Below are 20,579 nucleotides of genomic sequence, written 5' to 3'. Positions count from 1 at the left end.
ATAATAATATGAAGATTTCTTAGAAAGAAATTGTGTTTCAGTCAGTTCGAAAGTTATACACGTCGTAACGTGTACATGTCTGATATATGTGGAAACTTACCTAAAATGTTGATCATGATAATTTGCGTAAAACATGATATTAAAACATTTTTACACCAAACGTTAAAATTCCAATTAGTTAATTTTAAAAACTATCTTTCAAATGCATTTGATACTCGAAACAAACTTCCCACGCAGTGTAGTTTCTAGCAGTGAACTTCCCTTACGATGAAAGCTCCTCACGTTGAAGATAGAACTGAGAACTTTACAAAGATAAAAGTACGCGTTGACGTGAGAATGTGAACTCTCCACATATAAAAGAACTTGTTGAATTTTCAGCATACAAAAACGCATTGAGTGGGGAAAAAAAGAACACCTTCAAAGAGATCTAACTTTTTGATAGAGATGTGAAAAAAAATGCCGTAATAAGAGAGCGTTGATCCCATTAGTTCTACTAATATCTGAAGTAAACTAAGGGTCAATCATTTAACCTCATGTTGGGGGATTGTATATTTTATGGTGAAAAATTAAAAGGCAAAACCTAATTGACTTAGTACAATATTACTCAATTTATATTTCAACAGCATTAGAAAATCTATGGGAAGTCACTTGCTACAATTAATATAGCTTTCACCAAGACAACTTTTTGAACTGAAATAAAAATGTTTTTGATTAAAAAACTTGCATAGAGTACATTTTTCAGCCTGGAATTGCAACTGATATTACCTTTATTATTCTTCTACAAGAAAATAAAAAATACCAAAAGTAAAGTTTAGATGGAACATTTTACCCGTTAAAGTTAGGGGTTATCTTTTTGTCTAATTATGTACAATATATATAACATAAATCTTTAGTGGAGAATTAAGAAAGAAAGAGAGGATAGAAGAATTGAATGATTATTACTTGATTAATAATATTAATATTAAATTAGACAGTATTGTATCCGTGCCGTTGTCATTTTTTCACAGAATATTATGAATTAATTTTGCCTTATAGCATCTTTACCAAGTATTCTTGAAGGTCTTATTTATAATATTTTATTTTAAATTATGAATTGTACACATCAAAGTATATTTTATATTTTTAGAATATATGACAAATCAAAAATACAATTAAACCACTAAATAATAACTCTGCAACTATTTATTGCATACACATCCTCAAAAATGTATGGTTTTGTATAGGCCTAACTATATTTTACCTATGATTTAATATATGAAATTATTTTATAAGTATTATTACATAAACTATAATTTAAAAAGTTTCGAAACATAAACAAGTAAATCTGTCATTATGTGTGTGTAATGTGTACACTTGTCGAGTCATGGTGTTGTATTCCATCGGTTGTAAATAGTTAATGTTATTACACATTTATTATTAGCAAATAGATTTTAGTCATTATTAGTAGCCAACCCTATTCTTTCATCCGTCATCATATTCATCATTAAAATTTGGTAGCAGAGGTACGTAGTTCCAAAATCCAAGATCAAGAATCACGACGTGTTATCTGGAAAGGAGACAAAAATGTTTGATAAAACGATTCTTATATTGAATATCGATGGGCGGGGATATAAGATATGGAAGAAGGACATAAGATTATGACGTTAATTCACCGACATAGATGGAAGAACCCGTCAATTGAAATGCATTTGTCGCTAAATGAGAAGGCAAGAGAGGCTCCTACGGAATTAAAAGATTAAGAAATATACTGTGACACTGGTGTTGAAAATATATTCGTCAAACTGGACAAGTTATTGTTGCTTGAGGAAGGCAATTGTCAGTACTTGGCATTCCAAGAACTGTATGACATAAGAAGAAGCCATCTTACTAATATCAATGATTTTATCGGTCAATTTGAAACTGTCAATTATAAATTAATTGAAGAGAAAATCAAGCTTCCAGATATTGGACTTGCGTTTATGCTTCTTATAGCATGCAATTTAGATTTCAATCAAAAGTATCTAGTAATTTCTGGAGTGAAGGAAGTGAAGTTTGAGGGAATGATATCGATGCGAAGAATAATTTCAATGAAAATCTTGCAAAGAAGAATGATCTTTGAGATTCTAGTAACACTGATCTAGATGAGAACCCAATAATATTTACGACGATGTGGAAGAATCCAGTCAATGAACAAGGCGATGCCACAAGATGTAACATTTGCAAGAACGAGTTTCACAGGGGAAAGAAGTTGCAAGAAAAGAACGCCATAGAAACGTGGCGGCAATAGAAGAAGACGGAAGAATGATTTTACCTCATTTTTAACCACATACGCTGAAGAAGATACTGATAATAAGTTAGAAGAATTGGTACAAAATTCGAAGAACAAAGCTTTATTAGATTCTGGTTGTAAATCTACTGTTTGTGGCCAAAAATGGTGGGACGGCTACATTAAAAATATGAGCAAATCTGATCGTATGAAGATAGAAGAGTTCTTGACAAAATCAATTTATACTTTTGGTAATCATCAGAAGACAAATTCAAAAATGAAGATCAAGCTGTGTGTCAAATTGGGGCAATGCATACCTATATAACCACTGATCTTATAGATAAGGATATACTGTTACTGTGGAGCAAAGAATCAATGCTAAAGGCGGAAGTGGTACTCAATTTTTGAAATGATACTTTATTTTTTCGTGGCAAGAATAGAAAACTTGGTAATTCACAATCGGGCACTATACTATCATCATAAGCAACAGCACCACATGACTAGATCAAGATAGATGGGTATATTAGGATCTAAAATTGGCAATGTTTAGGGAACTGAAAAACAGAAAAATGGACAATCATTTTTAGAAAAATGGCTATAAAGCTAAACAGACAATTTAGTCACCCACCGGCTAGGAGAATATTCAAATTTATCAAAAAGTATAAATTCTAAAGTAAAAAGTTGGGACAAGAAATAATTCAAATAACCAATAAATGTGAGATATGCATGAAAACGAAGAAATAAGAACCAACCCCAGTTGTTGCTTTACCGATGGCCAAAAGCTTTAATGATGCTGTATCTATGGATCTTAAGTAATTGGAGAAAAATTGTTATTTTATGGTTATGGTCGATGCAGGTACAAGATTTTGTGCTGCATGTACTATCAGTAACAAAATACAATCCACCATAACTCAAGGCACTTTCAGAACATGGATATCAAAATTTGGGCCAACTAAGAAGTTCGTTATGGACAATGGCCGGGAATTTTGCTATAATGAGATGATTGAACTGTGAGAAAAATGTAACATTAGAATAATGAAAACAGCTGCATATTCTCCATTTTCGAATGGTCTATGTGAGGGGACAAATGACATTTTGAGTATTATAGTCTGAAGGTTGGTTGAAGATGATATCACAGATGCATGGCATTTGATTGAGCTGTTACAGCATGGTATTCTTTGCAGAATTTTGAAGGATTTTCTCCTAACCAGTTAGTTTTTGGTTTACACTCGAATGATCCATCATTGGATGTTAATATGCTGCCTGCAATGGAAACAACAACTCAATCAGAAAGAAAACAAAGTTTTTGTAGAAGTGAAAGATCATGGTCAAAGAACTATTTCAATGAGATGGGTTGTGACAGAAAAGATTTTAAAAGAGATATCAATCATAAAATCAAGACTGGTAGCAAGAGGATTTGAAGAATAGGACAATGAAATCTGAAAAAGATTCACATACCTATAGCAAAGAAGCATTAGGAATGGCAATGCTGTTGATGAACTCAAATAGTTGAATTTAGAACTCTATGGATATAAAAACTGTTTTTTTGATGTCTTTAGGAAACTCCCTGAGGATGATTATATTGGAAAATTATGAAAACTCAATCAAGTAGTATATGGTCTGATGGATGTAGCAAGAGCTTGGTATAATCGTTTTAAATGTTTCTTTTTGGATAAACTGTGTTAAAGTTAGCCAATGGTATTTTTTATTGGAAAGAAGATGGAAAATGCAATGGAATTATCTATATTCATGTTGATGATTTGTTTTGGGCTTGATTTAGTGTATATAAAGAAAAAATTGGACAGATTCGAAAATAATTTCAAACAAAAGTGAAAAAGATTGGAAATTTCAAATATCTTGGAGTCAATGTCTGAAGCCAAAAGGATGGAAATATTCAAATGGATCAATTTCAGTATAATTCGTCTCTAAATGCCATCAGTTTGAGTGACAACAGAAGGATTAAAAATGGCAACTTTAGAGAAAAGATGAAATCAAAGAATACAGCTCTATAATTGCCCAGCTTAACTGGGCTGCGACACAAACTCGACCGGATATTTCTTTTGGAGTCAGTATGGGAGTATCAAGAATGATGGAACCAGCGGTACAAGATATTATTGAATCAAATAAAATGGTCCAGGATGTCAAAACAAGCAATGTCTAATTAACTTTAACAAGGTTTGAAGATTTGAAAACGTGCAGCATTACATGTTATAGCGATGCATCCTTTGCAAACGTCGAAAATAGTGGATCACACATGGAAATTTTCGTCATGATAGAAGACAAAAATGCAAATACATGTCCAACTGCATGGGTGTCTAAAATAATTAAAGGAATGGTGAAGTCATCCTTGGCAGCTGAAACTCTGGCACTGTTGAAAGGAGCTGTACTGTGTTTCTACATCAATAGTCAAGTGTATGAAATTTGTGGATTTAAATTATAGTGAGTTTAAAAACAGATTACAAATCCTTAAGAGAATGCCTTCAAACAATTAAGCAAGTAGATGAAAAAAAATTTAAGATTGAGATTCCAATGCTGAAGAAGATAGTGGAAAGATCGGAAATAAAGAAAGTTGTTTTGGTCGAAACGAAAGATCTATTGGCGAATTGTTTTACCAAACATGGGAGTTCAAAACTCGATCTCATGGAGATGCTCCAAACTGGACGAATTCCGACAAACAGAAAAGATGGGGAGAATGTGGAAACATAAACAAGTAAATTGGTCAATATGTGTGTGTACTGTGTACAATTCTCGAATCATGGTGTTTTGTTCAGTCGGTTGTAAATAGTCAATTTATTATTGGCAAATATATCTTCGTAATTATTAGTAGTCAAACCTATTCTTTCATCTGTCATCATATTCATTATTAACAAAAAGATTTTATCAAGTGTTTCATAAATTGTTTGTTGTTTTTACATGTACAATTCAATTACTACTTACAAAATGATGGCGAATATCTTATAACAAAAATAATTTCCAGGATTTACTTCTTAAAATTTAATTTTCAATTAAAACATTTCGATGTTTATAACATAAAATAATTATAAGTGTATTCATAAATTTCTAAATAGTTGAGAAATTCATCCTATATTATAAGAAAATATTGAATTAATAATGTAAGAACCAAGGTTCATAATTTATATTAACCTCAGCAAGATAAACGGTTGTGAAGCCATTGAACTAGCTACCTGTTAGTGTGAAGGCGAAGAGGTAATTGATATATTACCTTTTCACTTTTATCACTGATAGCATGTATTTTTATAACTAAACTACTAATGACGGTGATATTTAAGGGTGATAATTTTGGTAAGAATAGAAAAGCGTGCAAGGAGAAGAGAAGAAATACTTATGGCATCATTGATTAAATAATATACATCTTTTTCTATAAATCAAGAACGTTATCATTCCCGCCTTTATTATTCGATATTAATATTATATTAGGTGCTAATAGTCGATAGAGAACTGAATAAAATGCCTAAAATAACATTGCCTTCTGTCTGGATTTCTAACAATGGAGGCCCAGGAATTGGTTTGTTGGATTTGTTGATATAAATGTGCCTTTAGTACCCTGTCTAGAATTAAACGCCACTCATTATCCTCATCTCATATCATGAGTATCGATATTCATCTAAAAAAATCAAGTTAATAATGAATACATAAAGTGAGACTTTAAATCTGATCTCACAAAGACGCTTATTGCATGTATATACCCTCATCCATTGCTAATCATCTACATTGGAAAAATTTATGGAGAAATACACGGGTAAAATAATTCCTTCCCGAGGAATCCTCATTAAATTAATGGAGGATGTGGGTACTGATGTCATTTATATAAATACATATAAAAATGTTTTGAGTAATCCACACCAAATGACGATCAAGTTATCAGTAAAAAGTATAAAGTATTTACTAATTTCGAAATGGAACTCTGAATTTTGTATTATCTAACAGTAAGTATTCAATTTTTTTTAAATCTAACCCTAAAATATGATTCAATTTTAGCCAAAATTATCAAGAATTATGATACACAACACATTCAATGGCAAAAAAAAGTGCATAAATGGTAAAAACAACAGGAGAGTAGCTTTGGATGGTTCGCAACTAGTTTGTCTGAGACTACTTTCTTCATTTAAAGACTTGGATATGATAATTAGGTTTTCCAATATTACATAGTCAATAAATAATACTTTTTTTTATCACTTAAGACTTCGATATGGTTGATAGGCTCCAAGAAATGGTATTTAGAAAACTCATAAAAGACAAAAACAACTGTTTAAATGGTCACAACAAAGGGGGTAGTTGCATTTGTAGCATTATAATTAGCAATTGTGTATATCCTTCATGATATTAGTATGTTGTTATATAAGCATAAATAACGGGGGGAATCTCTTTTGATGCTCTAAATAAGGAGTAATATCGCCAGACATTACTACATAATTAGCTTTTGCTCTAAATCTTTAAGATGGTTTTATTTCTAACATTTTTTTTTATTAGTATATTTATTGTCTAATTTTATTATTTTGACATTTACTTTATTATTAATAATTAGTTAGATCTCATCGGTAGAGATATATCTATCCTGTGCACAATTGTATATAGCAACTTCCACATGAAGAAGAGGGGTGATTATCTTTTTGATTAAACTCCACGTCTCGCTTGTGTTTTGCAACCTGAAGTTATGAGATATTTAACTGGATTCCGGTGTCAGAACAAGAAAATATTATTTAAATATTCTGTATATATAATTTATTGTTATTAGTTATATGATTCCAATTGTTTAATTTTGTATATTTAACATAAATGTATGATGGTATATTTTATATTATGTAGATTATATTTAATTAAAGCCTTCTTTTTTAAACTTGGAACTTCAAATATATTTCGAAATACTCTACTTTGTCGTTTCATTCGCTATCATTCTGAGAATAAGGTTCATAATCACATCAGTATTTTAAACAATGATACCATATGTATCCCCCCCCCCTTCTCCTTGCACGCGTTTTTCTCTACAATATTATCAACTTTAGTAATATTATACAAAACAAAATTAGTAATAATTTTCAGTGATGAAATGAAAATGTCACGAACACAATACTGTCTAATATGATATTAATATTATTAATCAATTCATCCTCTTTGATCCTCTCTCCTCTTTCTTAATACTCTACTAAAGATTTACGATATATATTTTGTACATACTTAGCCAAAAAGATAAATCCTAACTTGAATGGATAAATTGTTCGATCTAAGCTTTACTTTTGGTAATTTTTTTATAATTGCCATGTAAAAAAAAATGTTACAGGTAATATATGTAACTTCAAGCTGAAAATATACTCTAAGCAAGTTTTATTTAAAAAAAAAACTTTTTTTTTTCATTTCAAAAATGTTGTCTTAGTGGTAGGTATATTAATTTTAGCACCTGACTTCCTATAAATTTTCTGTTGTAAATTGTACTAAGTCAATTAGGTTTTGCCTTTTGATTTTTAAACATAAAAAATACACATCCACATACATGAGGTTAAGTGATTGACCCTTGGTTCACTCCAGATATTAGTAGAACTCATTGGTCGATAACTTCAAAACATTTTTATTGGTTAGTGATATAATTATACTTGCGAGAAATGTTGATGTAGAGTCGAGTTTTAAGAAAGAAAGAAAACTAGATAAGTTCTTTTAGTATTGTTTATTATTTATTGTCAATAACAAGTTACTCAAAGAATAAAAACAGAGTCTCCATATAAGAATGGAAGAATGTAGTAAAAGAAGTTACTATATGACATGATACTAGTTTTTAGATAGATGGTTTTGAAGTTTTTGAAAATGTCCACAAATTGTATATGATCTACTTTGAAGTTCAGTTTTTGAATGTTCACTCCATGCCCACAATAGAAATATATAATCATAAATTTTTGAATAAATTACTAATTGATTTTATCTACCGAATTTAGCCTTTCAATTCCTTTGTTTTAGTAATTTCAAGAAGCGAATGACGATACTTTGGATCTCGTAGGGCAATATTTTTTCTCTAATTATCCCTATGATGTGATGCGTTCTTTACAATAAACATCTCTCATTTACAGGGTGCGTGGGGGTATTCGTAGCACCACTTAAAACTTTTTTTATTAGGTTCCTCCTCTTTAATACATCAAGTGTATATATATAGGTTGAAAAGAAAAGTAAAATCAGTTCACTCAGAATGAATGGGCTGGTTGTAGAGGCACAAAGGGGAGTCATAGTCTCCGGAATCCGTGCGGAAAGGTCCAATGTTGAAGTAGCAAAATTTCACAATATTCCAAGCTCCCCCCGTAAGAAAGGTGGCAAGGCTTTACCACGACTTTCAGGCCAGTGGGGGAAAGATGAGGACTTTGATGTCAAGAGGAAATCCGACAAGCGCCACAGTGACTCCAAGACGGAAAACATTGTGGAGGTCATCCAAGACATTCTTGATGCATTGAAGAACTTAAATCTTTCTATGTCGATGAAGCAACATCCTATAGTATTATGAAAAACTGGTTTAAGGGATTCAATCGTGGCGGACGCTCACTCAAAGACAAATGCCGTGAAGGTCATCCAAAAACGGCCGTTGTACCAGAGTATATTGATGCCGTGCGTGAATTTATAATGCACGATCATCATGTGACATAACGTTAGATAGAGACATCCTTGGGCATTTCTTCCACTAGCATACGTTCGATATTGCAAGTACACCTGGTCATAAAAAAGGTTTGTATTGTTGGATCTCACACAATTTGACAATCGCTCAAAAAAAAGCTCGTGCCTATTGATGGAAAGCAATGTTCAAAATATACGCTAACCACAAAAGTTGTTCGTGGAAGAATCACTTCAAAGTAAATGGTCCCCTCTTTCTTCAGCAAAACTGCTCATGTGGCGAATGTTCCACTTGAGCATCGTAGGACGGTCAATTCTGAGTGATACATCACAATCTGTTGGCCTGAAGTCATCAGAGAAATTCGAAAAAGAACAAGAGAACATGAATCATTGTTCACCATGACAATGCGAGCTCTCACACATTAGCTCAAACCAGCACCTTTTTGACAGACAGACGTCGAATAGATGGATCATCCATTGTACCGGCCTGACTTGGCCCACAATAACTTATTTTTATTCATGCACATTAAGAAAAAAATGCGTGGTCAACGATTTTTGTTGCTAGAAGATGCTGTTGAAGCGTTTAAAAACCATGTTTTGGAAGTGTCTCAATGGGAGTGGAAAAAGAGCTTCGACAATTGGTTTGAGCGATTGCAAAAGTGTAAAAATCATGCCGGAGAATACTTTGAAAAACAATAAAACCATTTTTGATGATGAATATTTGCATAGAACAGAAATATATATAGCAGCCTACGTATAATTAAATAGAGATTATAGAGTGATAGAATATAGAATATACGTGAGGACTTCCAGCAAAACCCAATAAAGTCACCAATAAATTCAATGTTAGTAATATTCATTTTTCAGGAGATTTATCCTTCGACTACTAAATATGCCCCCAAAAAGAGAATGTTAATTTACTGGTGCTCTTCAATTACCCAGGGAAGAAAGAGGTCAGGAGACAGAAGAACCAAGTGATACAAAGCATAAAATAAATCATGCTTCCACATCCGCTTCAAGAGTTCTTGAGGACACCCTCACAAAGGAGATAAGAAGAGAGAAGAACTATACTTCTATCTTGGTAGCCCGTGCTCCAGAAGACGCCCCCGGCCAGGGGAGGAAGAAGAACAAACTGCACTTCCACCTCAGTAGCCCAAGCCCTGCATGACACCCCCCGACAGAAGAAGCAAGAAGGGCAAGTAATCGCTAGAACGCCTCTTCCTGTGGCAAGGTGGCCACCTTTATGGATGGCCAGGAGTTTGACAAGCGGGACATCGTGCTTCAGTAAAATAACATGACCCTCACACGCATCTGAAATATTCACAGGTGGTATGACACCCTCCGATAACGGCTCATTTTTTGGGCCGAGCAAGACAGCTACAACCTGGACGTTAAGTACACAAACGGCAAAACCATCTCAGCAAAATACTTTTACGCATTCTGCACGATGTTGAGGATTGGTTATACCAATCACCTACTCATGTTCAAGCAGCTCTTCAACCAATTCTTGGTGGGCATGTACTCAAACTTCGAGACAGAGCCCCTCAACTACATAAAGTTCCACGATAAGGAGCTGAGGGTCTACACTTACTCCCACCTAAAGGACGACCTAAACAGTGATACTCCGGCAACCTCTTGGACTTTGGTCGGCTCACCATCTTGCCGTCGTCCTTCATTGGCGGTCCCCGATACATGCACAAGTACACCCAGGACCCCCTGAGCTACGTACGCAGCTAGGGTCAGCCTGACTTCTTCACCACAATGACTTGCAACCTTTCCTGGCAGGAGATCCAGAGAGAGCTGATACCAGGGTAACAAGCCTACAAACCCTACGACATCATCAGTAGGATCTTTAGGTTGAAGGTGATCAAGCTGATGTCCCTGATCAAGAAGGGGGTGCTCTTTGGAAAGCTGTAATGCTTCATGTATTCCATTGAATGACATACGCGCAGTATGCCCCACATCCACCTCCTCATCTGGATGAAAAAACAGATTAGGCCAGAGCAGGTTGACGACGTCTTTTCAGCAGAGTTCCCTGACCTAGATGAAGAGCCGGTGCTGTACAAGATGGTACAGAATCACATGCTCCATGGATCCTGCTGCGCTGAACTGGGAGTTCATGTGCATAAAGAATGGGACTTGCTCTAAGCGATACCCTGACAGCTGGTTAGCGAGACTCAAACAGAAATGACGATTACCCCATCTATAAAAGAAGAGCCCCAGGTGTCGGCGGCCAAACTGCGACCCTAAAGTAAGGGATTATGCAATAGGAGATCGACAACAAGTGAGTAGTTCCCTACAACAAGCTCCTATTACGAATTTTCAAAAGCCACACTAACATCGAATGGTGTAAGTTGGTTAATTCTTTTAAGTAAGTCTTAAAGTACAACAACAAGGGCAACGCCAAGGGTGTCTTCACTCTGGAGAAACAGGGACAGTATCAGGAGCCGGATCTGCAATTTGATTAAGTTACCACCTACTTGACGGGTCAGTGCATCAGCACAAGTGAAGCAGTCTGGATGATTCTTAGCTTTCCAATACACGAACGATTCTCGTCTGTCATGCACTTTCACGTCCACATGGAGAACTGTGAGCATGTATACTTCAGTCCAGGGACGGCCAAGCAGAGAGGCCAGCTGGGGAGATCAGGAACAACTCTCACAGCGTTCTTTTACTCTGCCTCCAAGACAAATTTGCCAATACGTTCTTCTACTACGATGTGGAAAGGTACTACATCTGGAACACGAGCCAAAAAGCCTTCCAGAGGTGAAAACAGAAAATAACAGTTGAAGGATATCCTGGATTATTGCCTGGCGAGACGCTAGGCAGAGTTTATGGGGTGCACCCGAACCAGGACAAATGCTTCTATCTATTCTATCTTACATCAGCCCTGGAGGACAGTGCTGCCACTTGTAGGGAATTTAATCTGTCGTAGAGATAAGTTATTTTATTGAAGGAAAATAATTCCCTATGCTTAGAGTTCTTCGAATTGTTGAAAAAGAACCAATTTTATTGGTTGGAAGAGATTATATAAAAAAAAGGAATAAAATACATTGGTACCCTAGCCTCTTCCAAACAAATTATCCTCAGTATTGTACTCATCATCAGCAAAGCAACTTCCCCTTACTGCTCTCTCACGTGCATCATCATCATCATGTCGAAGAAAACCTGCCTTTTTCATGGATTTCTAACAACAGAGGTACTAATTTGTTCAAATATGATTTTGGAAATAAATGTATATCTTACCGTTTTTGCGGTTTCTCATGCCCATGTCGTTCTTTATGGCAAGTAATCCGCCATTCCAAAACCTCCCATCACATCAACAACTTAAAAGTCTTCAAGAAACACAAGATTCAAGGAGACAAAGGAGAATTAAACGGTTCATCAATCAATTTGGACGTAGCAAAGTTATTGTGTCGTGCAACATCCCTTTAAATGTTCTGGATCATCCTAAATTTCTCCAAGGTTATTGAAAATATACTACAAAAACTTCTCCAAATCGATGGGTCGTTAGCAACTGTGTTGGGAAGTATGTCAAGGAGTTTTGAATAGAATAAAAGAAAAAGTGGAAGAAAATGATGTTTTCGTTGCACTAGATGAGACAAGAGATCATCAAGGGAGGTCAATGATGTCAATTTTGATTGGACCTTAGGACGGACATTTCTGTTGGAGACCTTACCTCATTGAGTTGATTAATTTTGAGATTGCAAACGCACCCAATGTGAAGAACATCGTCATAAGCTCAGTTTATAAGTTATTGGGAGAACTGATGCCGCCTCGTATTGTCTCAAAGCAGGAGAAGATCTTCGAGAAAAAAAAATTCCTGGAATTGATTGACATTACATAGAGTTGCAGATATGGTTCAACAAAGGTTTTCTCTAACGAACGAACTTACTTCCAATGTGAAGAAGATGTTTTTGAATTCTGGAAGAAGAAAGAGAGTATTTACTTCTTCGTACGAAATTTCCCTCCCTCCATCACCAATTATAACAAGATAGGGAACTTGGTTAAAAGCAGTGGAGTACTACTAACATCACTTTGACGTCTGTAGATAACATTTAAACAGCCTTGATGAAGTTTTGGCAGCAACCAGAAGAGCAAAAGAAGTAATTAATAATGATTCCTTAAAAGAAGAAGTCGTATTTATACAGGAAATTTTTTTGTCAAATACCTTTGGCAATAACTGCGCTTAAGGAAAAATTGCCTCTTCTTAGCAGCCTAACCATAGTAGAAAATCTGACTTAAGATTGGAAGGAAGGGTCATTCAAGACCAAGTTAAAAGAAGTGCTTCAAAGAATCCATTCTACACAAAACTAAAGGAACTCTCAACAATTGAAAAACCTTATATACAAAAATACTTCAATTGTCAATTGTGATACCGAGAGAGTCTTTAGCATACAATATCATCAATACGAAAAGGAGGTCCAAACTAAGTACTAAGAAATTGAGAGAATTGTTGACCACCAAATGGAATGAATGGTTTGTGATATTTTAATTGTCAATACGTAATTATTAACAATATTTTTCTAATAATTTGTAACTTTATTGCCTCATTTCTATTCTTTAGATTTCGTTCCAAAGTTATCTATTCATCCTTTATGGTCAGTAGTAACTAAGAAGTTACCAGTACACTTCCTGTAATGATGGGGTTGATGTTTTCTAACTAAAAATATATTTTGTCTTGCATAAATTTACAGAATATGATATACATTTATAAAGTTGTTTATAGGCAAGTTATATATGAATAATATACAACAATCCCTATTCCTTTATGTGTAAATAAATAAATAATTTAAGTTAAAGATATATTGTAAACGATACTCTTTTAATTGGGTTGGAATCGATATTCACTTTGAACTCTTGATCCAGCGACAGATACCATTTCACCACCGTCATATGTAGGTATTATATTTTGAAGTAATTTCCATGCACATTCAAAGCATTGATGGATAATTTATTCAGTTCAAATTTCTAAATAGAGTTGATGATCAAAATAGAGTTTTCGTTTAGACACCTGCATACTCTTGCATAGTGACCTCTCTTATCACATTTTGTGAATATGACCCTTTTTGCAAGGCAAACTTTCCTATTCTTATGAGGAAATTGGAAACCACACTGTCTACACAATCTTTCTTGCCATTTGTCCACGATCTCCTACAGCTTTCACTTCTTCGATATATATTGAATCCACATGACTTTCTATTTGCGTACTATTTTGATTATTCTTTGCCGTTTCTACTATTCTCCATCAATATATACTTAACAAATTGTATTTGCATCATCAAAAAAAATTAATTGTACTTCTCTATAATTCCGAACTCCGGTCAATTTGTTAGAAGTCATGCTTTAATGTTTTTTCAAATAGAAGGTATATACTTGTATCTCAGTCCAACGATGATTAAAGATACTTTTTAAGCACTAACAAATGCGTGGTGAAATGATGGGTCTGATGTTCTTTATTTATATTTGGTCTTACGAGTAATAAGAAATTAGGAGTGAGGCTTGAAGTATTTAAGATGTATCATTGTCCATATTTGCAGTACAACACAAAATCAAACTTGGAATGGAATTGATATTTGTGATAGAAACTATAGATTATAGTGATTTTTGCGTTATAGGCATTAAGGACACTAAAGGTCTCCAATCAAGGAAAGGGTTTTTGGGTGGATAATATATTTTTCAAACAATATATTTTGTCTGACATAATTTTACAGAATATAATATGAATTTATATATAGTTATTTATACGGAAATTATACATTGATAATATACAAGACGTCCTTAGGATTATTTCTTTTCTACGGGCTTACACATTAGCATTGCGTCACTGCATAATAGGATCCTCAACTTCTTCCTCGCGAAGTACAAGTATTTGGACCAAATTTAAGAATATTTCTCCCTTAGACTTAGATTGTCGTGACAGACTTTTCTTTTTCTAAATGGTTTTACGTCCCCATGTAAGGAATTAACATCTACAGCCTCATGCAAAAATTATTATAGTTTGCAATGAATTTGCACACATGCTATTTACGATTTGTTATATTCACCTTGTATATTGATATTCGTAATCAAAGTTTTACATTATGACAATTAATATTTAATACTATTTGTATCATAAAATAAATTATAACTAACATTAAGACATTTTCTTGATAATATTATTTTGATTAAATAGTATCATGTAAAGCTATATTTTGGTGAAGGAAAGTTTGTATATTTAGTAAATGTTCAGATACGTTGTAATGTTAAACAAATCATAATTGGATATATTATAAGTATGTTCGAAATTACCCATCGGCCATCAAGTATGATTTATGAATGAAGGTTTGTTTATGTCCGAAGGAAAACAGTGGAACGAGATGATAAAAGTTGTATTTTCGGGTGCCCTAGCGCAAAACAGGATTTCCACAGCCCTGGGTATACTGTATAGCAAGGAATACTATAAACAACTGGAAGTGCATCTTAAAATCTAACTCAATTTTTTTACACGAGGAGGCTGACACATTCTTCCTTTGTTTTGTAAATGTTAATAAAAGAAAACGTGGTTCCCAAAGTTAATTAATTTTTTTTTGTTATTACCTATAACTTAATTAATAATGGTGTAAAAGTGTTCTGCTCCTGGATGCAAGCAGGGCTATGACGGCATTACTGAGGATCCAGATGTTAGCTTTCACAAATTCCCCATGAAGGACTCAAAAATTTTAATCAAATGGCTTAGGGCCCTCCCAAGAGATGCGATTTACTTGACATCAACAGTGAATTCAAGACTATACAGTCTGCATTTTCAAGTGACTGATTTTGTTACTGAATCTTTAGATCAATTTCGTGATAAAGGAGAACCACTAGAGGTAAGCAATACTCCCCAATATTACGAATATTGCATGTGAATATCTGATACGGCACTTTTTTTTTTCTCGCTAAATTTCCTTTCAAATATTTTTAGAAGCATTGTACAATACTTTTCAAATGTCTGGACAACGAAATTATAGCATAATTCAGAAGCATTCCCTTCAAATTCTAAATAGTGCACGTTATTATATTGAGCTCCTTATTAGTAACAATATAAGAATAGTCTAGTAAAATATTAAATATGTGCATAAAATTTATGTATGTTTTAATGTTACTCATTATTCATGCATACACGTCATAATTCAATTTTTCGTTAGTAATATTGTAATGCTTCATTTAATAATAGTTAACACAAAAACCCAAATAGTATAAGATGTGTCATTGGCAGTATATATTTTTTCGAACTCTTCTTATGTTAATCATTCGTCACTACGTATTAAGGAGTAATTCATGAATGAACTTTATACTCATTTACTGGAAACATCATCCAATACGAAAAAATCTCTTTTTTAGTCACTAAAGAAACCTATTCTGAGGTTTACACTTCTTTTATATTAGCATGTAAGTGAAGGTGATGAGAGTCACTTAAAAAAACACCTTGGAACTCTTTCCGAAGACATAGGAAAACTGATACTAGGAGATGAGTAGAGAGATTCTTCTTGGCAAACAAACGTTTCTCTTGAATACATGAGAAAAATTCCCAAATATGATGTCATTTAGTCAAATAATTAATCAAACCACTGCCCATGGGCATAATTCTTTTAAAATAAAAGAGTTTTTTTAGCCACGTAGAAATATCAAAGAGGATTGTTAATGTCAACCTACGTGTTTCCAGAAAATGCGTGAACTCTCCATGTATATAGTGCTCGCTGGATGGATGTAAGGAGGAGCGACGAAAAGCTTCCTTTAAGTCCCGTCCAAGAATCATAATTAACCTTCCATTGATAGGAGTAATCAGTTATGAATTTTTTTTTCTATGAGGTAACATTGTTAATAGCCTTATAACGATATGGTTCGAATTTGTGAGTAAATATTGAACATTAAACCGATGAAACCGTTCCAATTTCATCCGTATCTTCCCTTTTATATAAAATCCTTACGTTTTACTTTTTTTTTCTTGAAGAAGAAGAAAATACTTATAATTATTTAAAAAAAAGGAGAAGTTTTGTCAAAAGGTCCTCAAAACATAGAATGAGCTCTTCAACTACCGTTAGTTATCATAATTCATTCAACTACAAATGCACGTCTTAGAAGCTTATGTAGAAGTGAGATACGCTCAATTCTTTAAGTAATGATCAGAGATTCCTATTATTTCTACAATTTTGTTTCACTACATATGTGTAGTCATATTTTAGAATCACTTTACTTTTAGTTGAGGGTATTATTATAGTTGTTAATAGGTAATAGTAATTGAGTATTTACCATGTATTTTACCTAATATCCTATGAAATACCATCAACAAATTGCAAATCTGGTCACTGTTTTTCTACCTGTATTCCTAAAATATCGATAAACTTTTCAACGTTGTGGTGAAGAATTTTTCGTTGCTTACTGAAGATAAAATATTTGCCATCATCAATACAACAACAAAAACATTGCCAAACTGCATTCGAACTAATAGGTGATTGTACTTCACATATTATATTTTTATTATTATATACAAAATAAAAACTATTTTTATACTTATGTAGAAAAATATATGCTAAATTAATGTCGAAAGTATTAAAAATTAAATTTTAATTTGTCTGGCCATAAAATGAAATGATTAAGTTAAAGGATATATATAATTTAGGATAAATTAAGAAATTGATTAATTTAAGATTATGATAAATTGTTACGAGTCGGATAAATTTATCAATATTCATAAATCATACTATTCATTTCTCCTTTTTTTAGATACAGGAGAAAAGAGAGTCAGGCTTCTTGTGTGAGCGTGATATTTTTGTTTCCTTTCAAATAGTTATAGTATTCCTTGTGTATAGCCATTAATTACTAGATATATGGATGAGCGTAATTTTAAAAGGAAACATAACCTTATAAACTCACCTTTTTTATTAATAATAACGTAGGACAACTATGTAACACGGCGTTACCTCGCTAACACAAAAATACCTAAACATTTTGCTGTAAGCTGCCAATTCCCTCTTCTCCCTTGATGTATCATGACTATTTCATAATTTATTCTTTTTCATGAATATACAAAATAATAAGTAATTATATACTTAAGCTCCGTTTCCAAAAAAAAACAGTAATACAATTTCTTTTTGATCCGCCGTCGTTTATATAATCTATATATATATTAACAATTTTATTATTTTTATCAAGAAATTTTGTCTATTTCTTCATATAAATAATATAATAACTTATCATAACTACACTTTTAATCAAATATTACGAAGCAAAATTATAATACAGTATCAAATAAAATACTATGTAGATTTTAATCATATGTAATTTATTTGATAAATGGTGAAGAAATAATAAGACTGATAGTCTATGAGCATATAAGATATAATATTAGCGGTTGGTATGATTTATTTATTTGGCAAACTATCAGATGATTTTGGGCCTTTTTTCTGTTTTTTTTAAAGCAAAGGTTGCTTGATACAATAAAGATAAAGACGTGGGAAACTTTTTAGTAGTCCTTCATAAAAACATTGATGAATTATATAAAAATATAGTTGTATTTGAATTTTTAGAGAGGGAGTGAGCTCCAATTCTAACATTGACATATTTTGGATTGAAAAAAAAATGTAAATATTATTACATTAATATAAATATAACCAAGCCCATCGCAATTATGGGTAGGACAAATAAAATAAATCCCCCCTAAGGCTAAGCTCTGGCATAAGAGTCTCACTTTAATTATCAGTATAGATATTCTAAATATATTATTATAATTTTTTATAATAAATAATAAGGAAACAGCTTATTTGATTTAAAAAACTATATTTTACAAATATTTTTTTTAAATAAATTTTAAAAAAACTCGCCCATCAATTTGTTGTAACATTTTTTAAATGGAAAATTATTTCATTCGCAAAAAAGAAACTTATATGATCCCTTCATTTCAAAGACAAAGATTTTTGGACAGAATATATACTCTCAAACAAACCTATAAAACACATTTTGTTGAAGAAAAATATATTTCGCTCATTCAAAATACTATTATAATGAAGCTCAACACCGGAAGACATTAAAAGTTGTTATTTATATCTGAACTAAAAGAAAAACTGGATTTCAACAGTGTTCCAAAAGATATTTGGCTTTGTTATGAAGTTTCATTTTTGTTCATAACTAAATACTATGTAGGTATAATAAAATTTCAATAACATTTGGAAAGCATTAATTATGTTGTTTTAACTATACAACACAACCAACAAGAAGTTTCAAATATATATTTTAGCTTTTAAAAATTGTATTATCAAAGTGAAAGTATAAAAAGAATCAGAAGCTATCAAGTTCATTTATGAATTCCATAGAATTAAATAAAGTTACACTATCATTTTAAATAGTATCTAGCTTATTATGAACTGTTGATAAATTTTTACAGGATCTGCAATCATTGGACTAATTTGATTATATCAGTACAAAGAAAATTTGTTGTTCTAATTGGAAGGTTCTTATAAAAGATGTTATCTTTTTGTAATAAGTTCATGTGCTTCAGGCAAAAAATTTCTTGCTTTTTCGTAGTGAATATATGACAACAAAATAAATCTAAATATGTTATTAAGTAATCAATGTTATTATACATGGGTTGGCGCAAAAAATACATGATTTTTTATAATGGAATAATTTAACTATCCAAATCATCTTCGATTTCTATTATGATATCAGAGTATTTTCTTTAACAAACAATTTCAACTTCTATATGACATCAGTAAGTAATGATAACTCTCCCTCAAAAACTTCATTGTGGTTGATGTATAAGATATAGTAGATATATGTTGTAGTGACTAGTGTACTCTATGGCCCATTCCTCATATTATGTTAATTTAATAAATCTAAAAATTAATCTTGGAGTCAAAAAGGCCTATTCCAAATAATGAAGAATCAGTTTGGTGTTTTTCATCTTCCTCTCATTAAAGTCCTTCCAAAAGACAGGGATGTTCTCCACCACACTAAAGGAAATACATATGCTATTTCATACCAAATTTTTATATCTCGAATCACATATGATGACAATGAATGAGATACTTATCCGCCTCGTGATTTGGGGAAGAAACAAGGACTCTTGAAGACTTGTTACTATTCAAAAACATTCTTCTTTAATTTTACAAATGTTATGTATTTCATATTTCCTTTCATGTTCTTATCTTCTTGTATATTCGTTTATGTATTATAAGTACTGTATTTTACGTAGTATAAATAGTCTCGTATTTTTTAAATAAATAGAGTATGGTTTTGTATTATATATAATACACATGATCTTATAAATAAGTGTAGTCTTATTCTTCCACGCCATTTCTTCTTCTCATTTGTCTCTCGGTCATCCTGGATCTCTCCACCTTATAAATAAGTTTGTGTCCCTCTCTCGTCAAGACACAACAACAAATCACAAACATGTAATTAATAACATTATTAGAATTCCAAAGCATCACAACAGTAGTAAACGATAACCCTTGAGTAATCAAATAATAAAAGGCGAGCATTAGAGGTTTCGTAGGTTGTGATCATCCATATACTTTAGTAATTTATGGCATAGTATATAATAGTAGAATAAATTCTTCTATACAACTTTTACTTAGTACATAAAATTCTATCTTCACACGCTTAAAAATTCTCGCATTTACACTTCTTTACTGATAATATCTCTTAGATGGAAAATTTATAATATGTTAATGAAAGGGACATATACTTCTGATGATTTACTAGAGAG

General features: G+C 32.5%; 1 protein-coding gene across 14 annotated transcripts in view; it reads right to left on the bottom strand.

The window, feature by feature from the left end:
• The window catches only part of LOC121127193 (uncharacterized), a 101,935-nt gene that overhangs the window by 5,036 nt on the left and 76,320 nt on the right, over positions 1–20,579 (bottom strand). For 2 of the 14 annotated variants that reach the window (XM_071892151.1, XM_071892150.1), the window contains exon 6: positions 1,553–6,912. The exons of 8 other annotated variants lie outside the window; for them this stretch is intronic. In XM_071892151.1, the coding sequence (XP_071748252.1) occupies positions 6,817–6,912 (96 nt within the window). In that variant the 3' untranslated portion in view covers positions 1,553–6,816. 4 more of the 14 variants (XM_040722534.2, XM_071892147.1, XM_071892146.1 and 1 more) reach the window with 4 other exon arrangements.

This window comes from Lepeophtheirus salmonis, chromosome 12 (genome assembly GCF_016086655.4).
Source record: "Lepeophtheirus salmonis chromosome 12, UVic_Lsal_1.4, whole genome shotgun sequence".
In the NCBI taxonomy this organism is placed as follows: domain Eukaryota; kingdom Metazoa; phylum Arthropoda; class Copepoda; order Siphonostomatoida; family Caligidae; genus Lepeophtheirus; species Lepeophtheirus salmonis.
Note: the sequence above shows the minus strand (reverse complement) of the source record. Positions and strands in the feature narration are given on the sequence as shown.